Source organism: Phyllostomus hastatus, unplaced genomic scaffold, assembly GCF_019186645.2.
Source record: "Phyllostomus hastatus isolate PE091 unplaced genomic scaffold, TTU_PhHast_1.1 phas_scaffold_317, whole genome shotgun sequence".
In the NCBI taxonomy this organism is placed as follows: domain Eukaryota; kingdom Metazoa; phylum Chordata; class Mammalia; order Chiroptera; family Phyllostomidae; genus Phyllostomus; species Phyllostomus hastatus.
This window is the reverse complement of record NW_025334023.1, coordinates 28,016,074-28,035,337: the sequence shown is the minus strand read 5'-3', so window position 1 is coordinate 28,035,337 and position 19,264 is coordinate 28,016,074. Positions and strand designations below refer to the sequence as shown.

The 19,264-nt window shown below is 33.7% G+C and overlaps 1 protein-coding gene across 2 annotated transcripts in view; it reads right to left on the bottom strand.

Annotated features, from left to right (window-relative positions):
* The window catches only part of DYNC2H1 (dynein cytoplasmic 2 heavy chain 1), a 325,256-nt gene that overhangs the window by 221,860 nt on the left and 84,132 nt on the right, over positions 1-19,264 (bottom strand). For both annotated transcript variants that reach the window (XM_045817992.1, XM_045817993.1), the window contains exons 42-51: positions 18,779-19,038; positions 17,730-17,976; positions 16,713-16,864; positions 15,553-15,697; positions 13,831-13,933; positions 13,070-13,237; positions 7,654-7,784; positions 6,268-6,516; positions 5,684-5,792; positions 2,255-2,368 (exon numbers count right to left, since the gene is read on the bottom strand). In XM_045817992.1, the coding sequence (XP_045673948.1) occupies positions 2,255-2,368; positions 5,684-5,792; positions 6,268-6,516; positions 7,654-7,784; positions 13,070-13,237; positions 13,831-13,933; positions 15,553-15,697; positions 16,713-16,864; positions 17,730-17,976; positions 18,779-19,038 (1,678 nt within the window). The remainder of the gene's footprint in view (positions 1-2,254; positions 2,369-5,683; positions 5,793-6,267; positions 6,517-7,653; positions 7,785-13,069; positions 13,238-13,830; positions 13,934-15,552; positions 15,698-16,712; positions 16,865-17,729; positions 17,977-18,778; positions 19,039-19,264) is intronic.

Sequence of the window (19,264 nt, the reverse complement as noted above, 5' to 3'; positions counted from 1 at the left end):
TGAAAGAAACTCCCAGTCACACATGAGAATACCAGAGTTCGTTGGAAAGTGGGGCTACAGCCAAGCAGGCAAGCTGCATTTTTCCCTCTCAGGCCCCTCCCCTACAGATAGTGCCACAGCACACCATGGAGGGTGGCCTTGCCCTGGTGAATAACTAAAGCCCTGCCCCCCACAACTTAACAGGTATGCTGGGACAAAGAAATATGGCCCAAATGAAAGAACAGAGCAAAATTCCAGAGAGCTAAGCAATGAGGAGATAGCCAACCTATCTGATGGAGAGTTCAAAGCCCTGGTAATCAAAATGCTCACAGAACTGACTGAGCTTGGTCACAAAATGAAAGAACAAATGAAGGATACCCAAAGTGAAATAAAGCAAAATATCTAGGGAACCAACAGTGACAGTAAGGAAACCAGGACTCAAATCAATGTTTGGAACAAAAGGAAGAAATAAGCATCCAACCGGCACAGAATTAAGAAACAAGAATTCAAAAAAATGAAAAGAAGCTTAGGAACCTCTAGGACAACTTTAAATGTTCCAATATCTGAATTATAGGGGTGCCCGAAGGAGAACAACAACAGCAAGAAATTGAAAACTTATCGGAACAAATAATGAAGGAAAACTTCCCAAATCTGGCAAAGGAAATAGACTTCTAGGAAATCCAGGAAGCCCAGAGAGTCCCAAAGAAGTTGGACCCAAAGAGGAACACACCAAGGCACATCGTCATTAAGTTACCCAAGATTAAACATAAAGAGAGAACCTTAAAAGCAAGAGGAAAGGAGAGAATTACCTACAAAGGAGTTCCCATCAGGTTGTCATATGATTTCTTAAAAGAAACCTTGCAGGCAAGAAGGGTCCGGAAAGAAGTATTCAAAGTCATGAAAGGCAAGGACCTACATCCAAGATTACTCTATCCAGCAAAGCTATCATTTAGAATGGAAGGGCAGATAAAGTGCTTCCCAGATAAGATCAAGTTAAAGGAGTTCATCATCACCAAGCCCTTATTATATGAAATATTAAAGGGACTTCTCTAAGAAATTGAAGAAGATAAAAAACTACGAACAGTAAAATGACAACAAACTCACAACTATCAACAAATGAACCTAAAAAAAAAAGAATTACAAAAACTAAGCGAACAACTAGAACAGGATCAGAATCAGAGAAATGGATATCACATGCAGGGTTTTTGGTGGGGAGGGAGAAGGAAGGAATAGTGTGGAAAAAAGTACAGGGAAGAAGAAGCATAACTGGTAGACATAAAGTAGATGTCAAAAATGGTATAGGAAACAGAGAATTCAAAGAACTTATATGTACAACCCATGGACATGAACTAAGGGGAGGAATGCTGGAGAGTTGGGGAGTGCAGGTGGAGGGGAGTTAAAGGGGGAAAATTGTAATAGCATAATCAATAAAATATACTTTAAGAAAACTGTAGCATCGGGATGATGTTGCTTAGAGATGTGGCAGAATTTCCTTGTAAACATGAAGGAAGGGTAGCTCTTTAATAACTTTCTCTATTTCACCAATAATAAATATTCCTTTCAAAAAATAAAGAAGATAAGTTTAACAGTAAGGTCTGGGTGATATTATTGACTTATTTTTTCTTATTCAATTTTAGATCTAGTAGAGTACACATAAAACTGTTCCTGTACCCTGGCTGGTGTGGCTCAGTTGGTTGGAGTGTCATCCCATAACTGAAAGGTTGCGGGTTCAATTCCTGGTCAGAGAACACACCTAGGTTGTAGGTTTGACCCCAAGCTCAGGCACTCTGGTCTGCGCACATATGGGAGGCAACCGATCAATGCTTCTCTCTCTCTTTTCCTCCCTCTCTAAAACAAATTTAATAAGCTATTCTCAGGTGAGGATAAAAAATATATTTAAAAAAAATGTGCCTGTAATAGTAACAGGTTATTTAGTTTTTAAAAATGTACAGTCTGGCACAAACTAAATAGTTCATTAATTCTCTTAGGAGCAATAAACAGTAATTTTACCACATGAAAACAAAGGCAGTAAAGTAAATGTTCCAAAGAACATTACCACACTTTCATCCTTTCCTTTTGCTAAAATTTTGCTAACATGTTTTTATTATAGTGTTATTTTCTAAAAGCTCCACCAAAAAAAAAAGTATAAATTAATTACTACCTGGACCCAAAATTTAAGATACCTTTGCAATCTATAGAAAATAAGGTAAATTAAATAATATTTATTTCACATGAACCAGAGTTTGAACTGATTAATAAATTGTATGTCACTTACTATATGTGAAGTAATTGAAAATTGGTCCCAAAAATCCATCCTGTGAAGCCTGATCTTTAAGAGGCAACAGCAAGGGCTCTAATTCTTCCAGAGTATAGAGTCCAGGAACTTCACCTACCAAAGAATGTAACATTTCTTTTGAATTTTAGTTGCATCACACTAATTCAAAACACATTTTACACACACAAAGCTTTTTCTATTTTTGTATTATATAATCTGCCCTTATTTAATCTTTGTTTCCAAAAATATACAAACCTTATCACCTCAATATTATTCATAAATCTGCATCTGCTCCCTTCATTTAATAATATTCAAACTCCTAGGCAAGCCATTCAAGACAATTCATAATCTATCCTTTTATCCGCCTTCCAAGGTTTTTCTTCAACCCTCCCCAAGACCTTGAGTTCTCGCCTCAATGAACTTTTTTGTGTTCCATAAATATAATGAAATACTCCCTTTCTGCAATATGAACCCACAGTCTTCCCCTGGCCCTTATGTTCCCCCCAAATTAACATTTATCTTTCAAGATACTACTTTGCCAACTGCTATTGCTATGAGTCTTCCTAACTACCCATATACCAGGTAATGGACTCTTTTCTATTTCACATAATATCCCAACATATCACTGTTTAGCATTTATCACATCACTGAGTAATGAATGAATTACTTCTCTTGCCTTCCAGTGAGATTCTGAATTCCCAGAAGACAAATATTTGATCATGTTCAATATTAACCCTAGGGAAATCTTAGCCAAGTACCAGGCAAACAAGCATTTGTTAGATAGATAAATAAATAAATTAGTGAGTAGACGGGCAAGTAAACTTATACTAGATATCAGAAGAACTAATCCATGAACTGCTACTAGGCAACAGAATGGTGAAAGGCAAATCAAAGTTAAGACTAGAAGCATTTTATAGAGGGCCTGACCCATGTGTTATTCACCTCTGTAAATCCAGTATTTAGCACTGGGTCTGGCACACAACAGATGTTTAATAAATATTTGTTAAACCAATATATTTATACTTCATAAGAAACTGTAAGACTAAGTGAAAATTCTTTTGCTATACACCCAAAGCACTGCATCCATGTAGGGCACACCATAGTTTGATTTCTACTTTTCTTTAGGCTCAACTCAGAGTATCTGACCACTCACCTTTCCCCAAGCTTGTACATAATCAAACACATGCACACATATAGCTGCTCTATATTTTTCTCTAAATTGCAGCCATACAAAGATACTTTTTGATTCCTCAAATTTAGCACAGAAAGCTGGCTCTCCTAACATATTATACATGATAGGGAATAAGAATTTGAAATAAAAAGAGAAACAAAGGCCTACTGAGTACTTTCTCTGGAAAATTTTTCAAAAATATTTTTTGTCACCCTGACTGGAGTAGCTCAGTGGGTTGGACGTTGAACCAAAAGGTCACTGGTTTGACTCCCAGTCAGGGCACATGCCTGGGTTGCACTCCAGGTTCCTGGTTGGGGGTGTGTAAGAGGCAACTGATTAATGTTTCTCTCCCTTTCTCCCTCCCTTTCACTTTCTCTAAAAAAAAAAAATACATTTGTGTGTGTGTGTGCATGTGTATTCTCCAAAAATGTTGGCGAAATTTAAATTTACCAAAATTAAACTTTACTCATGATTTTTGTAGTTGTATCTTCACAAAGACCAACTTAACCTGATATACAATAATTATTGGGTTAATGCTTATCTGGGTATTTGCTTTCACAAAGAAAAAGACTGTAAAGCTGGTCTATTTCACCTCATCCAAAATGAACAAGGTCTCCATCTAGTGACAACTTCAGCAATATGCAACACAAAGAATACGCACCTTAAAAATAAACAAGTTATTCTCTAAAAAGACCACAAACACTTCATGCTTTCTCAAGACCTACCACTCGCACTTGCCATTACCTCAACTCTTTTAACAGAAATTGGCCCACCATGTTTCTAACTAGAGTACTGGTCTATACATCTCATTAGGGCACTAAAGTATAGATAGCTCATATTAGAAATGTCTTTTTCAACAAAAGCTTTTAAAATTCTAAATATAATTTTATCTAGAGCCTACCTAGATGATACAAAACAAGTATTTATTAATAACCAGTTCAGCCCTGACTGGTGTAGCTCAGTTGGTTGGGAGTCATCCCGCAAAGTGAAAGGTCACCAGTTCAATTCCCTATAGGGCACATACCTAGATTGTGGGTTCAATCCCCAGTCAAGACAGGTATGAGAAGTGACCCCTCAATGTTTCTCTCTCACATCGACGTTTTTCTCTCTCTTACTTCCTCCCTCCCCCACTCTCTGAAAATAAATAAATAAAATCTTTTTTAAAATAAAATAAAATAACCAAGTTGGTTGGAGCATTGTCCCAATACACTATGGTGTGGGTTCGATCCTCAGTCAGAGCACATACAGGAATCCGCCAATGAATGCAAGAATAGGTGGGAAAACAAACCAAGCTGATGTCTGTCTGTCTCTCTCTCTCTGTCTTTCTCTCTCTCTCTTCCCCCCCATCTAAAAATCAATAAATACAAATATTTAAAAATTGAGATATGTAAAAAAAAATGAATCAAACATGAGCATCATGCAATTTTGTCCTGGGAGCCCCACAATAGAAGAACCCAGGAAGTTGAAACTAGCATTTAACAAGGTTTATTTCGTATTTAAATAACAAAATATTCTTGGTCCAAGTTTAAAACTAAGCTACCACAATACCAATTCTACTAACAGTGATTACTCATTACAAAGACATTCTAATAAATTTCATAAATTCTTCAGAAAAGGAAAAATACAAGAAATTGCAGGTATGCTGCCTAGGAAACCACCAAAAAGGTCAGGTGGTTCCAGAGACAACAGGAGTACACCATGACTGGATATAAACAAGATCTCATGTTGTCTGGATGATTTCTGCATTCATTTGTCCATATTAAGATCACACCATAATTATTCAAGCATTCCACTAATGGTGGATAGTGAGGTTCTACAAATATTTTATTATAAATTATACATATTTCCTTACATACTACTCCTTTCATTTCTGTAAGTTAAATTTCTACAGATAATATAATTGCTATATCAAAAGGTATGGCACATTTTTTAAAGTAAGTAAGCACTGGTTGATAACTTTCCCAAAGGATTATACCAGATCACAATCCCATCAAAAACTAGTGAGAGGGCCGATTTTTCAGTATATTCACCAGTATTCATTATTAGTAATTATTTTACATAATTCTTTAATCCTTTGGTTTTATAGAAACAAATTTCTCAATTCTCCTATTCTGAGAATGTTTAACCCCATGTCTCCTTAATAAAAGCTATGCCAAAGTTCTCTGAAACATAATTTTACATAAAAAATTGTTTATTTTGTGTAAAAATAATGTTTACACTATAACTTTATTGTCTATAATTAGAAACCATTCACTTGCCTGAAGACAAAAGACTATTGATCATCTCCAAAAATGCAGGATGTACAAACTGGTGATCCTCAAGAAGTAAAATTATCTGCTGTGCTTCAACACCAGCAAGATGCAGCACCTGCACAATAAGAAAATGTATATTGGAACAGCTCATTTAGTTTATTTCTTTATTTGTTATCAGTAATCAAAATTAAAAATTCAACATTAGCATTATGGTTTGTAAAGTAAATCCAGTTCATGATCACCACATACTATTGGGGGAAATTTTAATTATTTTATAGCTAGGACACAGGAAAACGAAACAAGACAATCATTTTTATACTTATGTACATATGTCCCAGATAAACTTCCCTTTGCTTCTTTCATGTTCACCTAACATTCCATTCTGGGGTAACTGAGAGTTTAAAATCCTAACGGGAATCTTTTTCCTATCTGTACATAGTAACATGATTTTCTGATAATCATGGGAAAATAATCATCAAAATTAAAATAAAGACTATGTTGTATACCAGATATCTAAAGATCTTTAAAGGCTTTTAAAATAGCAACTAATTATGACTTAAAACCAAATGAAGAAAAAGACTATGACTCACATGTCTGAGATCATTTTTGAACTGCTTGAGCTCATATCCTCTGGAAATCTTTGGGGAGAACAGCACTGCTCCATGCATGTGGCCGACTAGAGATGTGATGGTTCGACGGCCCACCCCACTGCGTCCCGCTAACAGAAGGGAGCCTCCAGGAAAACTCAGCACTCTGTCTATCCTGGACATGTACTCCAGAACTTCTTGAAAAAGTAAAATATCTAAATTCTGGTTATCTCGTCCATAATGAATAAGGCCCTTTTAAAAAATCACAAAGAATATTTTACAATCAATATAAGCCACAATTACATAATAAAAATGTTAATATCTCGATTAAGATATTCACTTTAGATTCACTCTACAAATGGGGTTAAGTAAATACATGTAAAAGCACACCCTACATTTTATCTATCCAATATTCAAGCTTTATGGCACTTTCCACAGAAAAGCATGTATGATATCAAACAAGTCCAAGGGTTCACAAAAATCAGATACTTTTGTATACAAGTACTATAACTAGTAAAAAGCAGTGTGAGATACCACATTCATTTTAAAAACCTCAAAAGCCCTCAAATTTTACCAGCTGTTACAAATCAAATCAGTGTGCACAGACTATACATAATAATCCTAAAACTCTAGAAACCCAGTGCCTAGAAAATATTTTGTGAATTCTTAGCTCTTCTGCATTGCTTAGACATGAATCAAAAGCCCACACACAGGTAGCATACCCTGCCAAGAACTAAGTGATAGAAAAAAGGAACAGAGAGAGAACAATCAGACTTCATATACTTACCTTTGAACATTCCCAAATTTTGCAATATCCATTCTGGGCAAATTAATCAACTTAACAGACCATAAAAAACTTGTCTTGATATATAATCCACACTAACTTCCAATGTAAATATTAATTTTTAAAGCAACATATATAATACTGTTTCTTGTTCTTTATTATGATTAAACTTAAAAAATTGTCTAAGGCAGTGCTACTCAAAGTTTCAGTGATCTAGCAGCATCAACATCATCTGCGAAACTTAGAAATTTGGGTTCTTTGGGGCCCATTTACTGAATCTGACTTCCTCAGGATGCGACCCAGGAATCAGTATATTTTCTGGCTCTTATACTAAAGTTTGACATCACTACTCTTAGATGATCTCCCCATTAATATTAAGCCTTATTAATATTCCCAACATCAAGTATCTTGGCAATTTTACATATATCTGTGTAAGCCCATGTGCATCTAATTAGATCTGCCACAATGAACTAAATTCCAAAATAATCAGCTTTGTCTATTCTACAATCTTGTATTCCACGCCCTCAAAAAGCTTGTACTAAATGTTTTCAAAACTGACTATAACAATAACCAAATCCCAATCCAAATTCTTGATCACATTGTACCTTTTTAATAACATCCTTAAAATCTACAGAATTTAGTTTTCCAAGTGGTTTTCCATGTGGAGGCAGTGGCTGTCCTGGAGCTGCCCTTCCTCCTGAGCCATGTCGGGCACCCCATGTAACATAGAAACTGTCTGTGGAAATAAAAGATATTGTTTTATATGTGGTGTCTGTAATGGAAGAATCAGCAAAATACATTTCTCATTAAATTATTTTTAAGTTAATTAGTTCAAATAAGATCATCTGCACAAAGGCAAAGATAAGTTATGTTAAAGTTTGCCTTGGAAGATCAATACGATTAGTTAAATCAGAAAGACAAATTGCTGTATCAAATTCTACCCAAAAACAAACTGATGGGATCCCTATTTTATCTTTGCATCTATTTCTCTTGCCCCTCAAAAATGACTTCCTTCAAACTTTCTCCTATTTGTCCCCTTCTAATCTGTCCCATTTTCCTTCTCTTTCTCCAGAATCTCTATATAAAATTTATAGGTTAAAAATAACATAAACCCAGGCCAGTGTGGCTCAGTTGGTTGAAACATCATCCTATCCACCGACAGGTGGCTGCAGGTTTGATTCCTGGTCATGGCATGTGCCTGGGTTGTGGGTTCATACTCTGGGGCATGTGTGGGAAGCAACCAATCGATCTTTCTCTCTCACATCAATATTTCTCTCTCTCTCTTGCTCACTCTCTCTCCCTTCCTCTCTAAAATCCATGAAAATATATCTTCAAGTAAGGATTAAAAATTTATAACATATAAAATTTCCAAGAAAATAATCTCAAAACTTTCTTTGAGAAAGAGCATAGATTTATTAATACTGCCAGAAGCCCCAACTTCTAAAATAAAAGTTAACCAAATTTTAATTAGAAAACAAAAATCCCACATACTTCCCTGAAATTTATCTATAGCAGTGCTGCTATTACAAAAAAAAAAATCTGTTCACTATTCTGTTTATCCTTTTTCTTCCCAATTCCTCTGGGAACTAACTGTTCCATCAAGTATCCTCCTTGTCACATGCCCAGCTAAAGAGCTTACCTTCCCTAGACTCACAATATTTTCTATTCCTCTCCTCTCTTTCATTATCATATTTCTTACACTATCTTCTTACTACCTCTCTTAAATTCTCTTCTATCTTTGGAAACCAATAGTCTAATACTCTTATTTCAGGGCGAAAATACTGCCCTGATTGTCAAGTCCAAATCTTTTTTGTGGTCATTTTTTGTGTGTGCAGCTCTTTATTGAAGCTTTTTCCCTTGGTTCTGTATTACCATACTCTTCAAGCTATAACCACTCCTTCTTTTCAGTTTTCTGTTTATCCTTTATATGTTAATTTTTCCCTGCATTCAAGTTCAGACTGTAATTCCTTAATTCTAAGCAGCCTCTTGAATTATTTAGTCTTAGTCTGTGGTTTAAATATCAACTATTTATATACCCAAAATCCACTCACTATTTATCTCTGGGCAAATCTTCCAAGCTCCTGTTTAGTTTTATATTTCCAATTGTTTAGTAGACATATAATTCAGACATTCATTCATTAAACACTTAACATACACCTGTATTTAAGCATTGTACTCTGTTAGAGATAAGTAGTAAGACAAATATGATTCCTACCTTTAAAGAGCAATGAACTTTATGTAGATTCCCAGAAGACACTCAAAAAGCTTGCAAACATTCAAATACACATCTAAAACTGAACTCATTATCTTTCCATCTCATCATGTCTCACCTGGACTGTTGTAGTAGCCTCCTACCTTACATGGTATCCCTGCTACAAGTCTCTGCCCCTTCAACTATATCCACATTGCTACTAGAGTAACACACATGAAAACAAAATTGTTTAGCTCCACACCACTCCATTACCACATGTAGTTTTCTACCACCAAAACAAACACACACAATTGTCATAATCAAGGCCCTTTACAATCTGGCTCAAATAACTGCTTGAATCTCCTATCTCCCTCTTCGCCTCATTATATACTCCAGCTTTCTCCAGTCTTTGATTTTTTTTCCTTTCCTTTTGTATGGAATGCCTTCCCCTCTTCTTCATTTGATATAGTCAACCTTTCAGACACAGAGTCTCTACAATTGCTCAAAAAAGAATTTAAAGCCTTAGGTGTTAATCTAACAAAATATATATAGGACTTGTATGCTAAAAACTACATAAAACTAATAAAAGAAAACAAAGGCTAATTAATAAAGAAATGTATCATGTAAATGGACTAGAAGATGTCAACTCTCTCCAAACCAGTAGAGTTAAAGCAGTTCCTAACAAAATCTCAGCAATATTGCTTATATATAAAAATAAGATTATTCTGAAATTTATATGGAAAAATAGAGAAACCTAAATAGCTAAAACAATTTAAAAAATAATAAAGCAGAAAGAATCAATCTACTCAATTTCAAGACATTATATAGCTACAGCAATCAAGAGAGCATAGCATTGGCAGAAGGACTCACATATACATTAGCAGAACAGAATAGAGAACCCAGAAATAAGCTAATACAACTAATTTTCAACAAAGGTACAAAAGGAATTCAAGGCAGAAAGGTAGCCTTTTCAAAAAATGGTGTTGGAACAAGTCGACATCCATAGGCAATGAAATAAACCTTGACCTAAATCTCGCTCTTTATACAAATAATTAATTCAAAGTGGACAACTGCCTTAAAATATAAAACTATAAAACTTTGAGGGGGGAAAAAGTCTTCAGAATCTAGGACTAAACAGAGTTGTTACATTTGACACCAAAAGATCCTTAAAAATAAAAATTAGTTGGACACCATAAAATGAAAACCTTTTTATGAGTGAAAGACCCAATTAAGATGATAAACAGACAAGCTACAGAGTGGGAGAAATATCTGCAAAACATGTATTTGACAAAGGATTAGTATCTAGAATATATAACTCTCAAAACTCAACAGTAAAAAAAAATAAACAGTACAATTAGAAAATGGACAAAAGATCAAGAAACATTTCACTGAAGAGGATATACAGATGGCAAATGAGCCCATGAAAGATAGAAAAGGTGCTCAACATCATCAGCTGTCAGCAAAATGCATATCAAAACCACAATGTCATCAATACACACGTATCAGAATGGCTAAAATAAAAAATAGTGACAATACCAAATGCTGACAAAGTTACAGAGCAATTCTGTCATTGAAATATCACTGATGAGAATGTAAAATGATACAGCTACTAGAAAAAAGCATGACAGTTAAAAAAAATAAGCATATAAGCACCAAACAACCCTATAACTGCATTCCTGAGCATTTATTCCAAAGACATGAAAATGTATGTTTACAAACAAACCTATACATGTGTTTATCATAGCTGTCTTCCTAAAACCAAAAAAACTCAAAACAGCCCAAATGCCCTTCAGCAAAATGGTTGAAGAATTGGTAGTTGATCTGAATAGCTACTCTCAGCAATAAAAACAAACAAACTACTTAAATATGCAACAACCTACATATGTATATCTCCAGAGAGTTTTACTGAGTGAAAATGAGATTCTTGAAACAGCAATATTAAATACGGAACAAGCTGGCAGTTTCCACAGGGTAGACAGACTACATAAGGGCAACATGATAGATTTAGTGGTGTATTCTATCTCTTAAATTTATCAATATCAATATCCAGGTTGTGACCTTGTACCATAATTTTGCCAGATGTTGCCACTGGGGGAAACCAAGTAAGAGATACATGTGCGCTCTTACCCTTAACATCAAATATTTATTCCAAATATATTCAGAGAGGTCATGTTAATTGTAAAATACTTCATGCTGTATTCTAATTACCAGTATAACCACCTACTTGCACAAATCTTTGTGGCATCTAAACACAGTTCTAATTGCAAGCAAGGGCTTTTCATAATTATCTGCCACTGGATTAGAAGTTTCGTGAACACAATGATGTGTCTAGTTTATTTTTAAGTCTCAACATTAATTTTTCTTGATAAATATCTCTCTATACAAAAATCCTATTTTCCTAGATCTAACATATATCAAACCTGTATTTAAAAAAATACAACTTTCCATTGAAAAGTAAAGTACTGAGGAAAAAAGCATATATTATTTATTGAGTACTACATAGGAGCCTATAAAAAAATAGCAAACTTTAGAGAATTCAGATACCTAATAAGGCAGTGATACCATCTAATCCCCAAAAGATATGCCACTTTCTTTGCAAGAATAGACAGTATTAACTTGATTTTCAGACTGAGAAAGATGGCACCGTTTAAGAAACAAAACCTCTTCACACTAAGCCATGAAAATATAGGCCACATGGACATAATCCCTCACTAAAAAGCAAGCCAACTGTGTACCATTATCAGGTTTTTCTCAGCATTTTCTCCTACATGAAGTTCACTTGAACTTATTTCCTTACTGCAAAACTCAAACAGCACCTAGAAAAGTACTTCTATCAATCTCAACATCCTTACCACCTTCACAGTTCATTTTGGCTTATGTAACATGACCCTGGGACCAATATTGAATCCAGAAATGTACAAAATACTGGGTTGGGCAAAAGTAGGTTTATAGTTGTGAGTTCATGAAACACAGTTTATTCTTACATCATTGTTTATTAATTATTGTATTATTTTCCATACAAACAACTGTAAATCTGCTTTTCCCCCACCCTGTATAGAAGGTACTCTATGAAATATGTTTGAAGCTTCACTTTAGAGTCTGATAGAATAGAAACCCATTTTGTAACTTAAAAGCTATTTCATTAGAAAGTATTTCCATAATATGGTCCTTTTTTACCAAAGGTCCTTTCACCAAGATGATTTTCATCACATGCATTAATCCCACAGCAGTTTTCAAAATGCAAATTTGTTATTAAGCAGTAATAATTTCAAATGCAACATAGCTGCTTTCACTATATGATGTTATGCTTTGTTTATCATAACAATAGGTGAAGCTAGTAACAAGAATACATAAAAAGTTCTCTGCTGACATTATGAACAGTGACCAGAATGAGAACGTGCATTAGTTTCAAGCAAAAGTTTATTACAATCAAATATGGATTTTCACAATTATCTTTAATTTTCATATATATGTAACATATATGTTTAAAAACGTTATTAGTGAAAATCCTTCAGAAAATACAACATTGAATTGCAAATGTAAAATGCTACAGCCTGAGCCCTTTTCTGTCCTCTCAAAACACTTATCATCATCATAGTTTGTTTGGAATATAATTATTTAAATCTAGCAAAAATGACAGAGCAACCCCTTATGATAAAAATACATTAAAATTATCCAATGTTTTTATTTGTTTAGACATATTAAATCATGCTATTAGTAAATTCAAGTTCCTATAACATGCACATATATGTATATATTTACACATATATGTAAATTATATATTTACACATATGTATTATATATTTACATAAACTCAATAACTATATTACCTGCCATATTGTCTAATATATCTGACCCCCAATCTCCTTGAAACACCGATGTTAAAATGCTGTCGAATAAATGAAGTTCCTTTGCACCAACAATTTTGTCACGAAATAAGCGCCGTGCTTCATATGCTACAATTTCTAATACATAATCTGGTGGATGGTTTGAAGGTCCTAAAAAAGGCAAAATTTTCTCTAATTGTAATCAAATTCAACTGATTTTGAAATGGCCAGTTTCAACATATTAGTAGAAATAAATAGACAATAAGAATCTACATACCATAATTTTGGCATCAGATAAATAGAAAAAAAGAGAAAGAAAAGTTTAGATTCTTTGGGCTAATAAGTTGGTAAATTTTTTTGATTACTTAAAGTATATATTAAGCACTATTATCTCTACTTGTTCAATAAAAATGCCAATCCCAAAAAGCACTTAAATATGCTTTGGCTACAAAGAATAATAATTTCATTTTTCCCAAAATCACCTTTTCATCATGATAATCATAAATACTTTAGATGAGAAGATACAATAATTATTATAATTTTAACATTAATGTTTAAATTTAATGTTTATTTAAATTTCACATTAATGTTATTCTACCTATAGTTTTTTAAAATACCATAAATAGTTACAATACTCATGTCATGTATCTATCACAAACACAATATATAGTGTAAAGACACAAACATGTACACATGCCCACACACACACATAGTCTGTGGCCTAAGAAAAAAAAGTGATTTAAAATCATGAAAGCAAAACTTACCTCCTTCTAAATCATATCTGAATAAGCCAAGAACCCACTGGGTAAGGATGCAAGGAGTGAAAACATAGTGACTATAATCATCAACTGTAAATTTGGCCCGCACCTGAAAAAGAAAATACAGTAAGTCATCTGTCTGCTTTCTTAATATGATCACAATAAATTTTCCAGTGTCCTTAGACTCACATAAATGCCAATTTCTACCAATGGTTGGAAGTGTATTTCAATTTAATTGATTTCCTTAGTTATCTTGTATATTATATTTTATGCACTTTAAAACATTTTCTAAGAAGGGTTGTTCATAGGCTTCAACAAACTGCTAAATGTTGTCCATGTTAAAAAAGAAATGAAATGAAATGAAATGAAATGAAATGTTAAAAAGTGCTGCTACAGAAATTCAAACCTAAGCTTTATAAAATGGCGGCTGCAATTCCAAGGTACTCACAGATCTAGTAGGTAAGGCCCATTTTCTAATACTGGGAACCAAAGAGTTAACTTTATGTTCAAGGAGCCACTGAGCTTTTAACATATCAAAGTGTCACTTTTCATTATATAACCAGTACAGAGTCTGCCCCTTTCTCTCTATGGACAGAGACATTGCTCTTATTCTGGCCTTGATCACTGAACAGTTGAATTAATTTTTTTTAAATAGGGAATTTCTTTTTTTAAGATTTTATTTATTTTTTTTAGTAAGGGGAAAGGAAGGAGAGAGAGAGGGAGAGAACCATTAGTGTGATGTTCTCATCTCATACGCACCCCCCCGCCCACCAAGACTGAACCTCCAACCCAGGTTTGTGCCCTGACCCAGAATCAAATCGGGGACCTTTACCTTTGCATGATGATACCCAACCAACTGAGCTACATTAGTCAGGGCTAAAAAATAAGGAATTTCTTTCTAACCTATTTTTCCCTACTTCAACTACAATATTATAAAAAGCATCTACCACAAACACTTTCATAACTTTCACATACTATTCACTTTACCTAGGTAGACCTTTTCATCTTCAATCACTTTGTAAATTTCTATTCACTTTTTAAAAATTCAGATCACATTTCACCTCCCCTTATCAACTACCACACAAAACAGTTATTTAGTCCCTCTTCTATGCTTTCTTTGTATAAATTGTGCCACTGCTGTTATACTTATGACACTGTATTATATATGACTAGGTCCCTCATTAGAACGTGAACTTCAAAAGAATAGAGACTCAGCCACCATTGCATCCCTAGCACTAGCACTAGAAAGATAATGTCTTCTGCCATCCTTAATGGCTATTTTCAAGTATCACCCTACTTTACCAAGGAAGGATACTTTAGGCATTTCCTCACAGGTAAGAAGAAAGAAACAAACATCAAATACTACTCTCTTGAGTTTGAAGCCTGGAAGACAGGAACTAATAAAAGTCAGGAGAAAGATCTAGTTTTGGAAAAAAGATGAACTCCATCCTAAATATTCTAAATTTGAGCTAACGGCAGAATAATTATCCACCCGCTGATTCATTCAGTCAGTATTTATTGTCTACTTGAAACTGTGCCAGGGATACAATAGGGAATAAAGAACAAAGAGCATCTTTGTATTCACGGAGCTTATACTGGAGTTAAAAGGCCTAATACACAACAGGAAAAGAAAGCCTGAATATCAATACAGGTCAGGATTAAAGACAGTCCCTGGCAAGTGATACAAATAGACATGAAAACCAAAGTATACTCTAAATAAATATATACCTGCTCATACACTTGTACCATAGATCCTGCTAATAGATAAATTTTTGATGAAGAACCCCAAATAGAATGATTCTTCAAATTTTTATGTAAAACTGGTTCCAAATATGCTCCATAAATTGTCTGTAATTGCTCTCGTTCTGGGTAACTAAAAAAGAAAGTTGAAATAAATATAAGAAACAAGTTGAAATAAATCATTGTTCTAAATTATTATTTTAATGTTAAATTATAGCAGTGGTTTTCAAACTGTGATGTTTGAGATCATGCAGATTTACTCAGGGGGTGAGGCCAAGCTCAACATCCCTATTCTCACTGCAACCAAATTATATCCCAAATTATCTGTTTTCAAAAACTGAGGGTCCTAATAAGGACTCCAAAGATATCACTTAAAAACATAACTGCTTGAAAAACCACTGATCTTTAGAAAGGGCTAAAAGGAAAGCTTTGCTAAGAGGAAGGATTTTGAGTTATATAGGGCCTGTACATAGTGTGGTAATAATATACCTCAGAACTGTAACAGTAGAATACAACAAATCAAATCAAATTCTTTCTCCCAAACTAAAGTCAATCTCAATACAGCTTAATTGGTGGCTGTTTAACATTTCTGAAAGAAGAATGTTAATAGATGGTTAAAATTAGCATGAAAACACAAAAATTAGATTTTATAAGGCAAAATATAACAGAAGGAATAGATCCATAACCATGAAATTCAAAAGTCCTGTAACAGTTATGGACCATGGAAATGGGTGGATGTATTAGGAATAATGCTGTCAGCCATTAACATTCTTCAGATTTAAATTCTACTTTCTTCAGATTTAAATTCTCTGTTTAGTTATCTTCCTAAATTTCTATAGTGTTTTTGTTTTTCGAAATCATAAAACATTTAAATCTAAAATCTAACATTCTGATTCCTCATGTTGATGGTTTAGAGCACAGACAAACAAAACAGTTCTATTTTATTCCTAATATATAAGAAATGTTGATTAAAGTCTTTATTATCCTAAAGTATTGCCTATCATTTGAGAAGGGCAGGCAAAAATTAGTATCAGAGTTTAAGTTTGACTATTTGTATATTCTACATTTTGAAGAAATATCATTTATGGATACCTTTAATAAAATGTAACTGTGTCTTTCCCCCAAAATTAAAACACTAAGATACATACTCTATAGCACAAAGGCGAACAATAGAGGTAAATCTGGTAGTAAGCTTATGTCTTCCCAGTCTTCCTCCAGCTGACATAGAAGCCACAATATGAATATTTTCTAAACCAACCCATTCCAAATTTTCATCATAAAATCCTTGATATGTCAATACCTATTTGAAAAAAATTAAAAAAATAAAAGTTTAATGCTTACTATTTTTAATCATGATAGATTTTTGCATAGAATTCATTTCCAAATGAAGGCAATCATCATCCTCTACCTACTTCAAGAATTTAAAATTGAAATATACTTTAAATTCTTACATCATTGAAAAAAAATACTGCTCAAGACTGTGTTCAATGAACATTAGCTAAATAGTTATCATTTTTTAAATGCTTTCTCTCTAGTAAAACATTAAAATTCAGGTGATAGTATAAATTCACAAGCAATTATCAAAAATAATGAAATAAGAAAAATGTTAAAAATTTTTGGTTTTTCTCTACAAATATTTTATTATATTTTGCAGTTATGTGGTATAGGTAAAGTTGAAGACATAGAAGCACAGAAAGTTCTAACTTAGAATTTAGGATTTCTAATGTGATGTGAAACAGATTAAATAAAACCTTCCACACTGAGTGAGAATGCATGGTCTCCAATCCCTGCTACATGACAAAAAGGGAGACTAATGAACTAACACAGCCAGAAAGGGACATGACAGAAAGTCTAACTCCAGCACCATCCTCAGCTTCTGTTTTCCTCCTTTTAGGAATAAAGGACATGTAACAGGTATAGATAAAGGCTGATTTTACTCTTCCTGTCATGTATGAACTCAATGTAATACTAACTTCTAAAGGGAGGAAGATCCGAGAAAGTTGACCTAGAGCAAGACTGAGACGCTTCAAGAGTTTAATTTCCAGGACACATGCTAGATAAAACTGGCTCTAAGGAGGAAAGCAGAATTTTCCATCTATAAGAAAACTTAATGAAAATAAGTTGGTTCCCAATTATATCAAAACACTTCAAGTGATAAGACTCACCTGTTGTAAGAAAGCTACCAAAGTACTGGTTCCCCATTTATCAAGTTTGGGTAAATTGATATCTTTTAAGTACAAAACAAGTCTTTCACAGTCTTTTGGTCTGTATACTCGGCCAGTATTAGTACTGATTACCATGCAAGTCTGGCTCAATTTCTGTAGGAGGTGTCGAGATGTGGTCTGTGCACTGCAGTGAACTGTAGCAATCTGGGTGGAGCGCAGCTGAGAAAAGGCATACCTGAGCAGCATCCTATGAAAGATGTGTAACACCAACTTTGAAAATGCAACCAGTAAAACACCTTTTATTTTCAATATAAAATTTCTATTTCATAAATATTTCACTTTCTAAATTATATATGATGTTTAAGGGGAAAATGGTAAACATGGATATGGTAACTATTTTAGACTGAAAAATATATTCACATTTTAAGGCAATTTTGGGACTATTTTAGCAGAAAGGAAAAAAACGAAGTTTACAGAAATAATTTAGTTTGGTCAACTATATATTAAGGACACCAACTGTTTCCCCACAGTTGAAAAAAAGATTTTAAGATGTTAAGTTCTTCAAGTTAAGGAAAATTACTATGGCTTTATAGAATTTTTAAAATTACTATTAGAAATGTGAAACTAATAATTCATGTCTCCTTTATTTCCAGAAACTATACTCAGCAGGCACTAAAAATAGGCTGAATTCCATGTAATTAAAACCTATTCTCAAAATGAGAGCTAACGTCAAGATTCACTTTTTATAAATAAAGTAAATGCTAATTTGTAAATATCTAAGGTATTCATTTTTTGTTTTGATTTCATGAACAAACTATTTTATAAGCATGTTTCAGACTGCTCTCTGCCCATTAGAAAACATAACCTGGCAGAAAAAAAAAAACATATTCTTCTCTAAGTTCATATTGTTACACGTATGATAATGAAAGAGTCCATGAAAATGTAAGTGCTAATTTAACCAAAAAAAGGTACCAAAGCTGTTAAATCATTTTAGAAGGAGAAATATAAATTCACAATATGTGCCTCCATCAACATTTTTATGCTCTTACCCTTTGCCACATCCTTCTGGTCCTACAAGAATAAATGGCTGTTTAGTGTCAGAACTTAACCAAGGTCTGAAAGAATCTAGACCTCGTTGCATGTCAGGAGTCTGAATGACTGGAAGTGTTTGGCCATTACTGAAATCATCAGCAGTCAAGTTTTCTGGCTTCTTCAGCACATAAGATGCTAATCGTCCTTTACTTGAGTCATAGTAGGTGTCCATTGGTTTGTGAGAGTCTGGCGGAGATTCTCTCGCCCAATTAAAAACCTTAAGAGGAAAAAGTTGGACAAGTTTTCATATACTCCAGAATATGTAAAATGTTAATTCTTTAAAGTAAATGTCCCAAAGTGAAATAGCTTAGTTCAAAAAAGTTCACATACTATAAACATACTAAATATCCCTTCAAATTACAGTAAAATTTTATCTCAAATATCATTTTCTAAGTGATCATTTAAGCAAATGACTGCCATCTAGTTTTCATATACACTAAAAT